The sequence below is a fragment of the Scyliorhinus canicula genome, chromosome 5, assembly GCF_902713615.1.
Source record: "Scyliorhinus canicula chromosome 5, sScyCan1.1, whole genome shotgun sequence".
In the NCBI taxonomy this organism is placed as follows: domain Eukaryota; kingdom Metazoa; phylum Chordata; class Chondrichthyes; order Carcharhiniformes; family Scyliorhinidae; genus Scyliorhinus; species Scyliorhinus canicula.
In genome coordinates this window covers 178189121-178205105 of record NC_052150.1, presented here as the reverse complement: position 1 = coordinate 178205105, position 15985 = coordinate 178189121, and the positions used below count along the sequence as shown (strand labels likewise).

General features: G+C 49.0%; 1 protein-coding gene across 1 annotated transcript in view; it reads right to left on the bottom strand.

Moving 5' to 3' along the window:
• gpr158a (G protein-coupled receptor 158a) overlaps positions 1-15985 on the bottom strand; it is an 827720-nt gene that overhangs the window by 32470 nt on the left and 779265 nt on the right. Inside the window, exon 9 of the mRNA XM_038798141.1 lies at positions 2327-2432. Within this exon, the coding sequence (XP_038654069.1) occupies positions 2327-2432 (106 nt within the window). The remainder of the gene's footprint in view (positions 1-2326; positions 2433-15985) is intronic.

The following is a 15985-nucleotide window of genomic DNA, read 5'->3' as shown; positions in this document are numbered from 1 at the left end:
CCTTAGTTGACAATAAGCTCCCAAGGTATGGAAAGTGGCCGACTTTGTCCAAGGCCTCATCGAGGGTTTTGATTAGCCTGCGGGACAATGGTATGCGGCAGGGGAAGGTTGGCAGAAGACTTTAGCCTTACAGATGTTTAGTGTGAGGCCTGTGCTCTTATACACCTTGCTGAAGGCATTGACGATGAGCTGGAGCTCGGCCTCAGAGTGTTCGAAGACAGGAGCATCTTCTGCATACTGTCATTAGGTGACAGTCGCCACATCCCGGCGTCTGTTCGGGCACACGGAGGGAGAATTCAGAATGTCCAATTCACCTAACAAGCACGTTTTCTGGGACTTGTGGGAGGAAACCGGAGCACCAGGAAGAAACCCAGGAAGAAACCCACGCGGAACAGGGAGAACTTGCAGACTCCACACAGACAGTGACCCAAGCCGGGAATCGAAACTGGGACCCTGGTGCTGTAAAGCAAGAGTGCTAACCACTGTGCTACCGTTCCGCTCCTCTCGCTCTGCTCCACACATGGTTCACTGCTCTCCATCGGCACTGCTCCTCATTTGGTTCACCGCTCTCTTCCCGCACTGCTTCACACTGACTTCACCACTCCTCCTGCGCTGCTCGACAAGGGTTCACCGCTATCCTCCAGTGTTGCTCCACAGCGGATTTACTGCTTTCCTCCTGCGCTGCTCCACCCTGGATTCGCTGCTCTTCTCCCGCGCTATTCCATACTGGGTTCACCACTCTCCCCCTGCACTACTCCACACTGGGTTCGCCATCCTGTTCTCGCGCTGCTCACACTGGGTTCGCCATCCTGTTCCCACGCTGCTCACACTGGGTTCGCCATCCTGTTCCCACGCTGCTCACACTGGGTTCACCACTTTCCTCCCGCAGAGTGTGGCGACTGGGGGAGTTTCACAGTAACTTTGTTGCAGTGTTAATGTAAGCCTACTTGTGCCACTAATAAAGATTGCTATTATTATTAATATTATTATCAGCATTACTGGATTCAAGCTGCATTACTGATTTCACAACCTTACATTATCATAATTGGGTGCCTGCCATTTCACAATTTTATTGATAGCTAAAAGTGGTTATCGGCTCTTTGAACTGGGACTATGACTTCCCATGTTTGGTTTTATAAGGGACTGAGCACTTGAATGAAATATTTGGTTTCATTTGGGAATATAAACACACTATAAGTTGGCATGGAGGTATAAAGGACCGTGAGAATGGGTAGTAGGGCATAAGTTTGCAGTGGGGTTATGGAAGTGGGTCGAGAGCATGGAATGGCATGGGTTGACATGAATGAAACATGGGGAGTATGCGTGGGGGGTCAGAGGGTGTGAGGGATGAAGGGTGAGGGGTGTTCTTTTAAAAAGTGCTGGTGCACCGAAGCAAGCCTTCTGTTCAGCCCACCTCCACACCTATGGAGACACCTGTCTCCATACTGTTTCCGAAATTCCCATTTTAATCCACCCAACCAGGCCGAAAATCCAATTTTCCAAAGAACTTTCTCCTGGGACGGGTTTGCGGAGGTGGGAATTGCCCCGATTCTGTGCTCTCAAAGCAAAAATCCAGGCCTGAAACTAGAATGGACCGGGATGTCAGTGAAATTACTGTTTTGTGCTGTTGCCTTCTTTTATCCTGGAATCTATTTACATCAGCAAAGATGAAGTTAATACATTTTAATTAATTTTGTATTTTCATTAGACGACATAATAATTCTATTCCAGGCAGTAAATTGAGTTTTACAGTAGCACTAAACAACCAAATGAATCAGGGTAAAACTGAAGATGAAGTAGAAGACTATCAGATCTGACCTGCAATGATGTGCTTCAGTAATCCAGCCTGCCCGCATCTTGGGTATGTTAGTTTAAAGAAAATGTGCATTTAATTCTATCCCATTACAAATTATTTCATAAGCCAATGAACATAAATAGCTGCTCAGTGATCTGCCTGGTTAATTTTGAGAACCGTGTTTTACCATGTTTGAGAACCGCAAATGAAAATATTCAAACTATCATTTAGCGTTGCCTTTTTTTGCTTCAATTGTAATAAAGCCACCAAGAGCAATGTTAAAATTATAAAGCGACAGTTGGACATACACGTTTCTGATGCTAATTTACATTTTGAATTGGTGTACCAATCGGATCTGCAATGTTATGTCGGAGTCAGGCAACCTGAAAAGCATTAACTACTGCGATTCTGATTTGATTACCATGATGTGATTTATGAGGCAAGTGATCTGACTTAGGTCTAAACTGCATTACAATAAATCTTGTATTTGAAAGACATTCAGAGGCAGAGATTGTGGAACACTGACAGTACCTTTGGGATCAGAAGCAAACCCAGAGTGACAGTCACGGTCAGATGGGTGTGGAAAAAGAACAGCATGAGCATCCAATCACTGTGGAGGCTTGATGCCAGTGTAAACCTGCAAAGAGAAACATCATTTCATAATTAAAAAGTTTTTCAGGTCAAAACTATTAATGCAATCTAACAAAGTTATTGTATAATTTCATGTAAAGATTGCACTGCTGTATAGCATATCGCTAAACCATTAGACATTTGACTTGTATTTTGGCAATTAACATGGGTCAATGTCAAAAAGACTGTAAATCGTCTATTTAACAAGTCAACTTTTATTAGGGGTGTTAATACACAGTGAAGTTGTGTTGTGTTCAACATTTTATTTTACAGAATCTTGTTTCTGTATTAATTACAGCCTATGAATGTGCCATTGTCTGACATATGTCAGCCTATCTTTCCCCAAATCCATCTCTGAACCTGCCACAGCACTGAAGTGGAGTCCTCTGTGACAGTCACTGCAATGTGTTATTCCCCCCTTTTTCATGGCACCAGCATGTACGTGTACACTGATGACGCCCAGACCTATTTTTCCAGCCACTCTCTCAGTGCCGGCACTGCCTCTGTGTTTTCAAACTACTGACTGATGAGTTCAATAAATGTTGGGAATTCGGAAACCACCACCATGTTCTGTACCCTCATGCGTATTTCATCCCACCTTCTGGCCACTTCTGTCTGAAACACTGCATGTCAGTTATGAATAACAATCGGACAGGGCTTTGAAAATGAAATGAAATGAAATGAAAATCGCTTACTGTCACAAGTAGGCTTCAAATGCAGTTACTGTGAAAAGCCGCTAGTCGCCACATTCCAGCACCTGTTGGGGGGGGGAGGGGGGGGGGGGGGGCTGGTACGGGAATTGAATCCTGCTGCTGGCCTGCCTTGGTCTGCTTTAAAAGCCAGCTATTTAGCCCAGTGTGCTAAACCAGCCCCTGGGGGATCTATAACAGACCTACTCTTGCAGGTTGCTGGCGAGGTAGTGAAGTTGGAAATCAACTCCAGTTTGTATATTGAGCGGTGGGGAGATGGATATCAGGTAAGGTAAAGTCGTCATAGTCCCAGATGACCATAGGCTTTTTTCCCCTTTGAGGGGGGAGAGCTGACAGCGGTGATTTAACTTGAGGATCGCCACTGGCCTTGCTCTGCATCTCGAACCAGCTGTCTAGTCAATTGAGCTAAACTGGCACACGGGAAGGGAGTTCAGGAATTTGAACCAGCAACAGTGAAGGAACAGCAATATTGTTCCAAGTCAGGCTGGTGTGTGACTTGGAGAGAAACGTGTAGGTGGTGTGTTTGCAAGTATCTGCTGCAATTGTCTTCTAGCTGGTAGAGGTCACAGATGTGGAAGGTGCTGTTGAAAAAGCCTTGACAAGTTGTGACAGTGCATCTTGTAGATGATACATATGCTGCTGCTATTGAACATGTTTGTGGATGGGGTGGCAATCAAGCAGGCTGGTTTACCCTGGATGGTGTCTTCAGTATTGTGGATGCCTTACTCATCAAGGCAAGTGGAGAGTATTCCATCACACTCCTGACTTGTGCCTTGTAGATGGTGGACAGGCGTTGGGGACATAGGAGGTGAGTTACTCAAATCCTTGCTAAAGGATTTGAATCTGACAAGACAGAAGAATTTTTAAGTTGTTCCTGAAAGAGACTCTGCCCAGTGGTCTGCACAGAGAACAGCAAGTACTGCTAATTTGTAACTTTATTTGAGTGGATTCTGAACTGTATTAGGTTGCTTAGTTGGAAAATATATAGTGGCCAGTGTAGGTAATGAGTTAAAGTTTTTGCTTTTATTTAAGAACTGTTTAACTGTTAATTGTAAACCTATTTCTGTGATATTGTCGTGGTTAATTCTGTGTTTCAATTAAACTATGTTTTATCATAAAAGCCAACTATTGGTCAGAGTCATCGTTCCTGGGGTTGTTATGCGCCAGGGTTTAGAGAACCCCAAAGTGTATCCTGGAGTTCACCTGACCCACAACCTTTAATAGATTGTGGTATGGGGAGCACACGGCCCACTCTACAGGTGTGGTACAGCAGAAATGGAAAAGTATTTTTTTAAAGCAAAACAATGTTTATTCTATGAACTCATGTTAACCTTTTTAAAACATACAGTGAACATCTTAGCAACCATTAATTCAAATAGAACCCCCAAAGAATACAACACTAAGTAATCCTTAATAACTTCCCAAACAACATCCAGAAGACAAACAAAACATCTTTTAACAGAAGCACATCAGGTTTAAATTCACCTCTGAGAACATTTATAATTCTGAATTCACCAAATGATCAAGAGATAGTCTTTTAGTGGCTGAGAGAACAACAGTACACCTGCTTTGTCTGGCTTCAGCTCCAACATTGAAACTAAACCAAAAAAAACACAGAAACACCCAAGCTTTTCCCAAAGTGAAACTAAAAAGCAGAGCCAGAGCTCAGCTCTGCAGTAACATGAGCAGCCAAACATTTCTTAAAGTGACATTCTCATGACAGGGTGAAGTATCCTTTCCTCACAATTTTACAAATTGCAAATTGTTTGTGGCCCCTCGCCTGGTATCCTAACAACAACTGGGGTTTGCTCGGGTATTCTAACAATTAGAACTGTCCCTTTAAATAGTTGAGCTGAAAACAGATTGATGTGGGTTGTCATCAGGCCCACTTTCACTAATTGGGAAACCCGGAAGTTGCAAGCAAACGCACGCCTTGTGCTAAGGAGCCACTGACAAAACATAGTTCTGAACCATCCGGGCTTCTGTGCTGCTGGTGCTCGGGCAGGTAAAATCCAACCCCATGACTTTGGATGATGTTGCAAAGAGGCAGCTTAAAGGCAAAGGACAGAAGGAGCAGTGGATAGACCCCCCTGGGACTGTAGGAGGTTACAGTGTGGTAACAGAAAGAGATACTCTCTCATCGAGTGGATAAGTGAGAGTGGAAGTAAACAACACTCACACAGTGCTGGTCAGCAGGGAAGAAGTGCTGAATGAGGATAGTGTATCTAAGGTTGCAGAGAAATTAAGGAAGATAAGGATGAATAGTACATCATAGCCACGTGGTAACTAATTGCTTCCACTCATCTTTTGGCTGGTGAGGAGCCACCTCAATCACTTTGTTGTCTGTATATTTATTAGTAGCCCATCAAGTTGAGTATTTATTTCACGTTTGTCTTCTACACTATGAGCATCATGTTCTTGGTTTAAATTCTCAGCTTTTGCCATTGTTTATGTTCAATGAGTAAATTCATGTTGAAGTGTCCTGTGTGCACACAACTTTCCAATATTTGTTCATTAGCATAGCTTCAGGCTTGATGCTAGATTTCCAACCTAGTTACAGCATGCACCAAGTTAATGACAAATGAAAAATCAAAGTTCATGGAGGGAGTAAAAGGTTCTGTGAAATGTAAGTCAAAGGATTGGCTGTGATGGCTGTGAAGGGCATTAAAAAGCATTGCAACTTATTAGTGATCCTATAGTGTGGCTGAAGGCACATAGGGCGAGCAAATGAGGAGGCAAAATTGAAGTTGAGGGAAAGGCAAGGTTCAGGCTTCAGTGTGCAGGAAAATGGCAGAGCTGCCATCTCACCTTCTGTTTGTAGCTGCTGAAATGGAGGTGGCGCTGCATGAGATGGTTGCATGCCATTCTTTACCGCCATCAGACCACAGTTTACCATCATGTCACTGGCTGTGCTGACCTTATGCTGCATAGTAGCTTCAAGTGCTACTATGGTAGCAGATAGAATCGTTCTGCATCTGTTTCTTTGCTGACCCAGAAGACAGTTCCCCACATTCATTGTCAGGTAAGTGTTCCAGTGCCTGTACATATGCTTGATGTCACCTTGTGATTGTGGCCAATCTGAGCAATAGTCATCCCTTCTTTCATACAATGCCTCTGGAATGGTGGCATACTCTGACTGAACTTGCAACATGGTCCTCTGAACACTTCAAATAATGAGGAGAGAGGGAGACATTTTGCAGAAACAAGCAAGAGAAATGGGTAAAGAAGGACACTTATGTGGGAGAAAGTGAAAAGTGAAGGAACAGAAATGAATAAACAAACAGAGAAAAAAGAAATGAAGGAGTGGAGGGCAATGTAATGGGGAACATGTATAAAGGGGGTGCGGCTGGGTGATCCTGTTGTGCCAAGAGAAATGCAATCAACTAGTTATTATAAAAACTATTACCACATTTGCTACATCGGTGTGGAGCATAATCTGGTTCACCCAGCAGAAGCATAGCGAATTGAATACGGTTTACCATCCAAATCATGGTGGCATTTTGGTCACTACTGTCATCAATTAGGTCTGTTGCTGGGTAATGATACACATTCCTATAACATGCTATTGGTCTTTTAAAAATGCAAATTGCACACTTATGATGTAAATAGGACCTGGTGTAGGATAGTGCTTACATTTCGCTAGGTCTGAAAAGGTATTCATAGACATTTAGGTTAACTGTAAGTCTTTATGACTCAGAACTATTTACTGATATGCAGTTAAGGGATCAAGGTCGGATTTGTCTCCATGCTTATTGATACACACGGCTCTGTCCAACACGACACTAGACTATAGATGTGTGTCGTGTGCTTCCTTTTATCACTGTGTGGGTGATATTTCATTCAGTCCCACATTAACTCTATATAAGACCATAAGACATAGGAGCAGAATTAGGCCACTCAGCCCATCGAGTCTGGTTCGCCATTCAATCATGGCTGATATGTTTCTCATCTTTCCACACTAACTTCATTGTAGTGTTAATATAAGCCTACTTGTGACAATAAAAAAAAGATTTAAAAGATCACCATTCTCCTGCCTTCTCCCCATTACCCCTGATCCCCTTATGTGCCAGACCCTTATAGTATTCTTACCTCTCAAGTCTTGTCCAATGTATTTTAAGCAATAATAATTTACTTTGTGCATTATATTGTTATCATTATCATATCTTTATATTGTCATTACTACATTATCACTACCCCATCTCCCCAATTCGAGTCATTGAATTCAAAGATTTTGGTGTCTAAAGGCTTTATAATCCTTCCATATCTCATTTGCACCACTGTCAGAGGTGGGGTATGCTCTTTCCCTGCTGGTTCTTCCTGTAGATTTGTAGCTTGTTTCGCCATCTGGGCATATTCTTTGATATCTCTCCATTGAACAAGGAGTAGAGGGATGGGGAGAAGACTTCTCTTGTTTCTTCTGGCTGAGACATCCCTGGTAACAACCAGGTAGGAGTGAGGCTGACCCTCATTCTTTCTGATGATGGTGCTTTTCCCCTCAAGGTTTTAAATCAAGGTTTTGACATCTTTCCATAATTGTGGCATGTATCTGGTGCAGAGCCTTTTGTTGTAGGCAGGAGCCTGCTTCTGCCTGGAGGACTGCTCTCTTGCTTGGATGTCCTGGTAATCCTTGGTGATCGACCATAGAATGACATTTTTTGGCAGGATTGGGAGTTTTGTGTGGTGTTTCCTGCTGTCAGGAATTTGAATGGGGACAGACTGCCTTGTAAAGAGGTGGATCTGTATGTGAGCAGTGCTGTGGCGAAAGTCCTGATTCTTTTTAGGAGAGCTTTTAATGTATGGACCTCTCATTCAGCCTACCCATTTGACTGTGGTTAATTTGGCGAGCTGATGTGGTGGTGGAAGCCACATATGATGACGAAGCATGCAACGCACTCATTTGAAAAGTCTCAACCATTATCAGACATGATCTCGCCCAGGATGCCATGGCTCACAAATATCCTTTTCAGTACCTGAGCTACTGCCTCTGTGGTAGTCGTATATAGTTGCTTCACCTCAGGCCATCTGGAGAAGTAATCCACCACTATAAGAAATGATTTGCTGTTCAAGATTAACATGTTAACACCCAGCCTCTCCTATAGATTGATAATGATTGTCTGGGGAGGAGGGGCTCTTTTTGACAGCCTGACAGTTTGCTATGGTGTTCTCAATCTCCCTGGAAATGCCTGGCTACCAGATAGCAGATTGGGCGTGTTCCCTGAACTTGCTCCTGGTGTATTTTTTGAAGGATCTCTGGCTGCATGGAGAATGAGATGAGCAGTCACTCATAGTAGAACTGGAGACCAATGTACGATTGTGAAGTGTTCTTGTTGCTTGAACCAGGTTTTCACAGTCCCTCTGTTTGGTCTCTCCTGATGCCACCCTTATTTGGCCGCATCTACAGATACTGGCACAATGCCCATCACGCATTTGTTCCTGGCAGATTTGTTGGAATTTACTTGCGGTCACTGGCAGCTGTCTCCTTGTCAGTTGAGAGGACACTTCCAGTTGTTGAATGAGATTGACATCCAATTTTGTCAAGGGGCCCACTGTGGCCGTAGGAAGTGTGACTTCTGTTGTTTGATTTTTACCTTGGATGTATACTGTCTTGCAGGCGAACCTCATAAGGTGAATCTCTGATTCGGGAAGCATCTTAGCTAGCTCCTTCTCATTCAATAAGGAGACCAGTAACTTATGGCTCTTTTGATTGTACCCTTGAGGCCGGTGATATAGTTTGAAAACTTTGCGCATGCCGATGTGACTCTGAGAGCTTCCTTTCCTATGATGGCGTACCTTATCCCTCTGTCCAACAGAAGTCTGGATGCGTAGTACATAGGTCTGTGATTTCCATCCAGTTGATTATGGAATAGGACTACCCCCAGAATTGTGGAAGAGGCATCCGCTGCTATAATGCTAGGCAGGGAAGGTTCAGAGTGGCCAAAATGTCTGCGGAGAGCAGCATTACCTTGATGCAAGTGAATGTTTGCTCTTGATAGGTGTCCCAGCACCATGCTTGGTCTTTTTTCCGTAGATGCCTCAAGGGTTCTACGATTCGGTTTAAAATGTTGCCGTCTTCCGGTTGCGGCTATGACCAGCTAAGTCGCACATTTGGCAGCTCCTGCGACAAAGGTGTTTAAGGGCCAATTGGAGGGCCCCGACGGTACTGTAAAGACGAATCCCGGTGGGGGAAGGCTCCCTGAGGAGAGTGAGACCAACTTTATGGTCGGTACTCGGAGTGGGGCGACAAAAAAAGCAGCAGCAGCTCCCCGAAAAAAGCGGGGGAAGAGGACCAAAATGGCGGCCGGTGGCGCGCTAGAAGATTGGAGAAAATGGGCGGAGGAGCAGCAGGCCGCTCTCCTCCGGTGTTTTACGGAGCTGAAAGTGGAACTCTTAGAGTCCATGAACGCGACGACCACAAGGCTGATGGGGGCCCAGGCGACCCAAGAGGCGTCGATAAGAGAGCTGCAGCAGGAGATGGCGGTGAGGGAGGAGGAAGCCACGGTCCTCGTGGGAAAGGTGGAGGTGCACGAGGCACTCCACCTGAAATGGCAGAGCCGCTTTGAGGAGCTGGACACTCGAATGAGGCGGAAGAACTTGAGGATCCTGGGCCTAGCAGAAGGCCTGGAGGGGCCTGATCTCCCGAAATATGTAGCGGAGATGCTGAGCTCCCTGATGGGAGAGGGGGCCGGTCCATCGCCCCTGGAGCTGGAAGAAGCATATCGGGTCATGGCTAGGCGGCCTAGGGCGAACGAGCCCCCGAGGGCGGTGCTGGTGCGATTCCAGCGTTTCTGTGATCGGGAGAAAGTGCTGAGGTGGGCCAAGAGGGAGAAAAGCAGCAAATGGGAGAATTCGACGGTGCGGATATATCAGGACTGGAGTGCGGAGGTGGCAAAGCGGCGGGCCCGGTTTAACCGGACGAAGGCGGTGCTGCACGCAAAGAGGATCAAGTTCGGAATGCTGCAGCCAGCGCGTTTGTGGGTCACCTACAAGGACCAGCACCATTACTTTGAGACCCCAGAGGAGGCATGGACTTTTGTTCGGGAGGAAAAGCTGGACCTGAACTAGAACTTGGGAACGCCGGCGGTCGAGGCCGCCCGAGTACCCTTGACTGATCAAGTGGCCCATGTCTTTCTTAGGCCAGGTCGGAACTTGGTTAAAGTTGATGGATCGTTTGGTTTCTTTGAAACTTGTGTTATGGGGGGTTTCTTTGTTCCTTTTTGTGTGTCTCTTCCCGTTGCCAACTTCCCTTAATTATTGTTGTTGTAGGGGGGGCTTTTTTTTTTTTTTTTACTGCTTTTTGATCTGTTCTTTAAGGGTTATGGTTACTGTTCTGTTCGATGGAGGGTGATGGTTAAATACGTTATTATTGGGTAGTTATTTAGTTATGCAGGCATAGTTATGTATTTATTTGAGATTTGTTATTTATATTGTTATATTGTTAAGTTGGGGAGGCGGGACGGGGGGGGTGCAAGTTGGTTATGCGTGTTTTCTTTTTCTCTTTTTTCTTCCTCTCGTTTTAAGGGGGCTTTTTTATGGGCTTGGATGGGGACGGGGGTGGAATTGAAGATGGCGGGGCAGGGTGTGGCCGGGCGAAAGCGCGGGCTTTCCCCTGTTTCCCGCGCGCGGGACGGAGGAAGGGGGAGGAGAGAAGAGTGGGGTGTGGCCAGCAATGGCGGCTTTTCCCGCGCTGAAGCGGGGTCAGAGAGGGATGGCAAGGGGGGGGGGGGAGGCCCCTCCCCCCCCACATCGGGAGGAGTCGGAGTGTGGCAGGGGCAGCCGGGTCAGCGAAAACCAGCTGACTCTCGGGAGTACGATGGTGGATACACCGCGGCTAGGAGGGGTCCTAGCCAGGGGGGGGGGGGGGGGGGGGGGGGAAGGGGGGTTAGGGGGGGATACCGGGTTGCTGCTGGAAAGGCCGAGGACGGGAAGGGAAGAACGGGAGGAGAGAGGGGGAGGGGCCATCGCCATGGGGAACGGGTCAGAAGGGGAGGGTCGACCCGGGGCGAACAGGGGACAGGACATGGCTAACAGACAGGGGAAAGGGACGGGTCGCTCCGCGACCCGGTTGATTACTTGGAACGTGAGGGGGCTGAATGGGCCGGTCAAGAGATCAAGGGTTTTTTCACACCTAAAGGGACTGCAGGCGGATGTGGCAATGTTGCAGGAGACTCACTTGAGAGTAGTAGACCAGGTACGCCTGAGAAGGGGGTGGGTGGGACAGGTGTTCCACTCAGGCTTGGACGCAAAGAACCGGGGGGTGGCGATTTTGGTGGGAAAGAGGGTGTCGTTCGTGGCGGCGCAGGTGGTAGCAGATAAGGAGGGTAGGTACGTGATGGTGAAGGGTAGGCTGCAGGGAGAGAATGTGGTGCTGGTGAATGTGTATGCCCCGAATTGGGATGACGCGGGTTTTATGAGGCGCCTGTTGGGCCTCATTCCGGGTCTGGAGGCAGGGGGCCTGATCATGGGGGGGGACTTCAATACAGTGCTCGACCCTGGGCTGGACAGATCGAGTTCCAGGACGAATAGGAGGCCGGCAGCGGCAGAGGTGCTAAGGGGGTTCATGGAGCAGATGGGGGGGGTAGACCCTTGGAGATTTGGCAGGCCAAGGGCGAGGGAGTATTCTTTTTTCTCCCACGTCCACAGGGTGTACTCCAGAATAGACTTTTTTGTACTGAGCAGGGGGCTGATTTCGAGAGTGCAGGACACGGAGTACTCGGCCATTGCGATTTCGGACCATGCACCACACTGGGTAGAGGTAGAACTGGGGGAAGCACGGGACCAGCGCCCGTTGTGGCGCCTGGATGTGGGGCTGCTGGCGGACGATGAGGTGTGCGGAAGGGTCCGGAAGGGCATTGAGAGATATCTGGGCACGAACGACACGGGCGAGGTGAAGGTGGGGGTAGTCTGGGAGGCCCTGAAAGCAGTGATCAGAGGAGAGCTGATCTCCATAAGGGCACACAGAGAAAGGAAGGAGAGGCAGGAGAGGGAGAGACTGGTGGGGGAACTTATAGAAGTGGACAGGAGATATGCGGAGACACCAGAGGAGGGGCTGTTGAGGGAGCGGCGCAGTTTACAGGCCCAGTTTGACCTACTGACCACTAGGAAGGCGGAGACGCAATGGAGAAGGGCACAGGGCGCGGTCTATGAGTACGGGGAAAAGGCGAGCAGGATGCTGGCACACCAGCTGCGCAAGCGAGATGCAGCCAGAGAGATTGGGGGAGTGAGAGAGAAGGGAGGGAACGTAGTGCAGAAGGGGCAAGAGGTGAACGGGGTCTTCAGGGATTTCTACAGGGAATTGTACCGGTCTGAGCCGCCCAGGAGGAGGGGGGGAATGGAGAACTTCCTCGATAGATTGAGGTTCCCAAAGGTCCAGGAGGAACGGGTGGAGGGGCTGGGGGCGCCGATAGAGCTGCAGGAGCTAGTTAAAGGGATAGGCCAGATGCAGGCGGGGAAGGCGCCGGGGCCGGATGGGTTCCCGGTGGAATTTTATAAGAAGTATGTGGACTTGGTGGGTCCAGTGCTGGTGCGAGCCTTCAATGAGGCGCGAGAGGGGGGGGTTCTGCCCCCGACAATGTCACAGGCCCTGATCTCCTTGATCCTGAAGCGGGACAAAGACCCTGTACAGTGCGGGTCCTACAGGCCTATCTCCCTCTTGAATGTAGATGCCAAACTGTTGGCAAAGGTCCTGGCAACCAGAATAGAGGATTGTGTGCCAGGGGTAATCCATGAGGACCAGACGGGGTTCGTAAAGGGACGACAACTTAACACAAATGTCCGGAGACTGTTGAATGTGATTATGATGCCAGCAGTGGAGGGGGAGGCTGAGATAGTGGTAGCACTGGATGCGGAGAAGGCATTCGATAGGGTGGAGTGGGAATACCTGTGGGAGACGCTGGAACGGTTTGGGTTTGGGGAGGGATTTATCAAGTGGGTGAAGCTGCTGTATTCGGCCCCGATGGCGAGTGTGGTTACAAACGGGAGGAGGTCAGAGTATTTTGGGCTCCATCGAGGTACCAGGCAGGGATGCCCCCTATCCCCCTTACTATTTGCATTAGCGATCGAACCGTTGGCGATGGCACTGAGGGGTTCAGGGGGGTGGAGAGGACTGACAAGGGGAGGGGAGGAACATCGGGTATCACTCTATGCGGATGATTTGTTGTTGTATGTGGCAGACCCGGAAGGGGGAATGCCGGAGGTAATGGAAATACTAGCGGAGTTTGGGGACTTTTCGGGATATAAATTAAATGTGGGTAAAAGTGAGGTCTTTGTGATACACCCAGGAGATCAGGGGGAGGGAATTGGGCGGCTCCCCTTTAAGAGAGCAGTAAAGAGCTTCAGGTACTTGGGGGTGCAGGTGGCAAGGAACTGGGGGACCCTCCACAAGCTGAACTTTTCAAGGCTGGTGGAGCAGATGGAGGAGGAGTTCAAGAGGTGGGACATGGTACCGCTGTCGCTAGCAGGGAGGGTGCAGTCAGTCAAAATGACGGTCCTCCCGAGGTTCTTGTTTCTGTTTCAGTGCTTGCCCATCTTTCTCCCCAGGGCCTTCTTCAAGAAGGTAACTAGCAGCATTATGGGCTATGTGTGGGCACATGGCACCCCTAGAGTGAGAAGGATTTTCTTGGAACGGAGTAGGGACAGGGGAGGATTAGCGCTACCCAATCTTTCCGGATACTACTGGGCGGCGAACGCATCGATGGTGCGCAAGTGGGTGATGGAGGGGGAGGGGGCAGCTTGGAAACGTATGGAGAGGGCGTCCTGCGGCAATACAAGCCTGGGGGCGCTAGTAACGGCACCATGGCCGCTCCCCCCCACAAGGTATACCACGAGTCCGGTAGTGGCGGCCACCCTGAAAATCTGGGGGCAGTGGAGGCGACACAGGGGGGAAGTGGGGGGTCTGATGGCGGCGCCACTGAGAGGGAACCACAGATTTGTCCCGGGGAACACTGGCGGGGGATTCCAGAGCTGGCACAGGGCGGGCATCAGGCAACTGAGGGACATGTTCATAGAGGGGAGGTTTGCGAGCCTGGGAGAGCTGGAGGAGAAATTTGAGCTCCCCCCGGGGAACACGTTTAGATACCTGCAGGTGAAGGCATTTGCCAGACGACAGGTGGAAGGATTTCCCTTGCTTCCCGATAGAGGGGTGAGCGATAGGGTGCTGTCAGGGGTCTGGGTCGGAGAAGGGAAGGTCTCGGACATCTACAAAATAATGCAGGAGGTGGAGGAGGTATCGATAGAGGAGCTGAAAGACAAGTGGGAAGCGGAGCTGGGAGAGCAGATAGAAGATGGGACATGGGCGGATGCCTTAGAGAGGGTCAATTCGTCGTCGTCGTGCGCAAGGTTGGGCCTCATCCAATTTAAGGTGCTGCACAGAGCCCATATGACGGGGACTAGGATGAGTCGGTTCTTCGGGGGTGAGGACAGGTGTGTTAGGTGTTCGGGAAGCCCTGCGAACCATGTACATATGTTCTGGATGTGCCCGGCACTGGAAGAGTTCTGGGAGGGGGTGGCGGGGACGGTATCGAGAGTGGTGGGAACCAGGGTCAAACCAGGGTGGGGGCTAGCGATTTTTGGGGTTGGGGTGGAGCCAGGAGTACAGGAGGCAGGGGAGGCCGGAATATTGGCCTTTGCGTCCTTGGTAGCTCGGAGAAGGATCTTGATTCAGTGGAGGGACACAAGGCCACCAAGTGTTAACACCTGGTTAAACGACATGGCAAGCTTCATCCAATTGGAAAGAATCAAATTCGCCCTGAGAGGGTCGGTACAGGGGTTCTTCCGGCGGTGGCAGCCCTTCCTTGACTTTCTGGATCAGAGATAGGAACTGGAGGCCGAAACAGCAGCAACCCGGGGAGAAAGGGGGGGGGGGGAAGGGAGGGGGGGGGGATAGCAACGAAGGGAGCACGTCAGCGGGGGGTCGCGGGCAATGACTGCCCGAGGCCATCGGTAGAAAGGGAAAAACGGTTTGGTTGCTAGACTGGTAGCGCGGGGGGGGGGGGGGGGGGGGGGGGGGGGGGGGGGGGGGGGGGGAGGGTGGGGGGGGTGCGCGCGGGGGAGGGCGTGGGGAGGATTTTCCAGGGGGGATTTGTTGTGTTATAATTTAAAATGTAGTAGGGGTAAATGTTTGTATCGAAAAATTTCAATAAAAATTATTTAAAAAAAAAAATAAAATGTTGCCGTTGGTTCAGCATCCCTTCAGCAAGAATCGCTGGAGGTTTGGAATTGAGGCTGGGATCTCACTGATAGCCTTGTTTTTTTTTTGTTGGTCTGTTGTGATGCCTTGATTGCTGACACTGTGGCTCAGGAAACAAATTGATATTTTGGAAAACTCGCTTGTCATTCACCTTCAGCCCTCCTTCCTGCAGACGCTCTAAGACTGCTGTGAGTCTTTTGACATGTTCATCCAACATTGGACTGGAAAATAATACAGAATCCATGTGGCAAATGCTGCCTAAAGGTCCAGAAAAATGGCCGACAGCGTATGCTGGAATATTTCTAGCGCCGACGTGATACTAAACGGCAGGTACTGAAATGAAAACCTGCTCGAAGAGGTAATAAATGTCAGCAGCCTGGCAACTTTGTTAAGACGGAGTTGCCAAAAATTGCTGTTTGCATCCAGTTTGAAAATGCTGTGCTCTTCCAGAGTTTAGTCAGGCTTTAGTCCACTAAGGACATGGGATGCACTTTCTTGGCTACGATTTTATTGAGCTGTTGGACCATCCCGGAACACCATGCAGTTGTATCACTAGGGAGATGACTCACACGTTTGTCATCTTGTCCAGCTGCTGTTGCATCTGCTCAGCGCCGGCCCTAGGGTTGCTGGCGCCCCGGGCAAGCTGAACTTCGGCGCCCTTGGGGG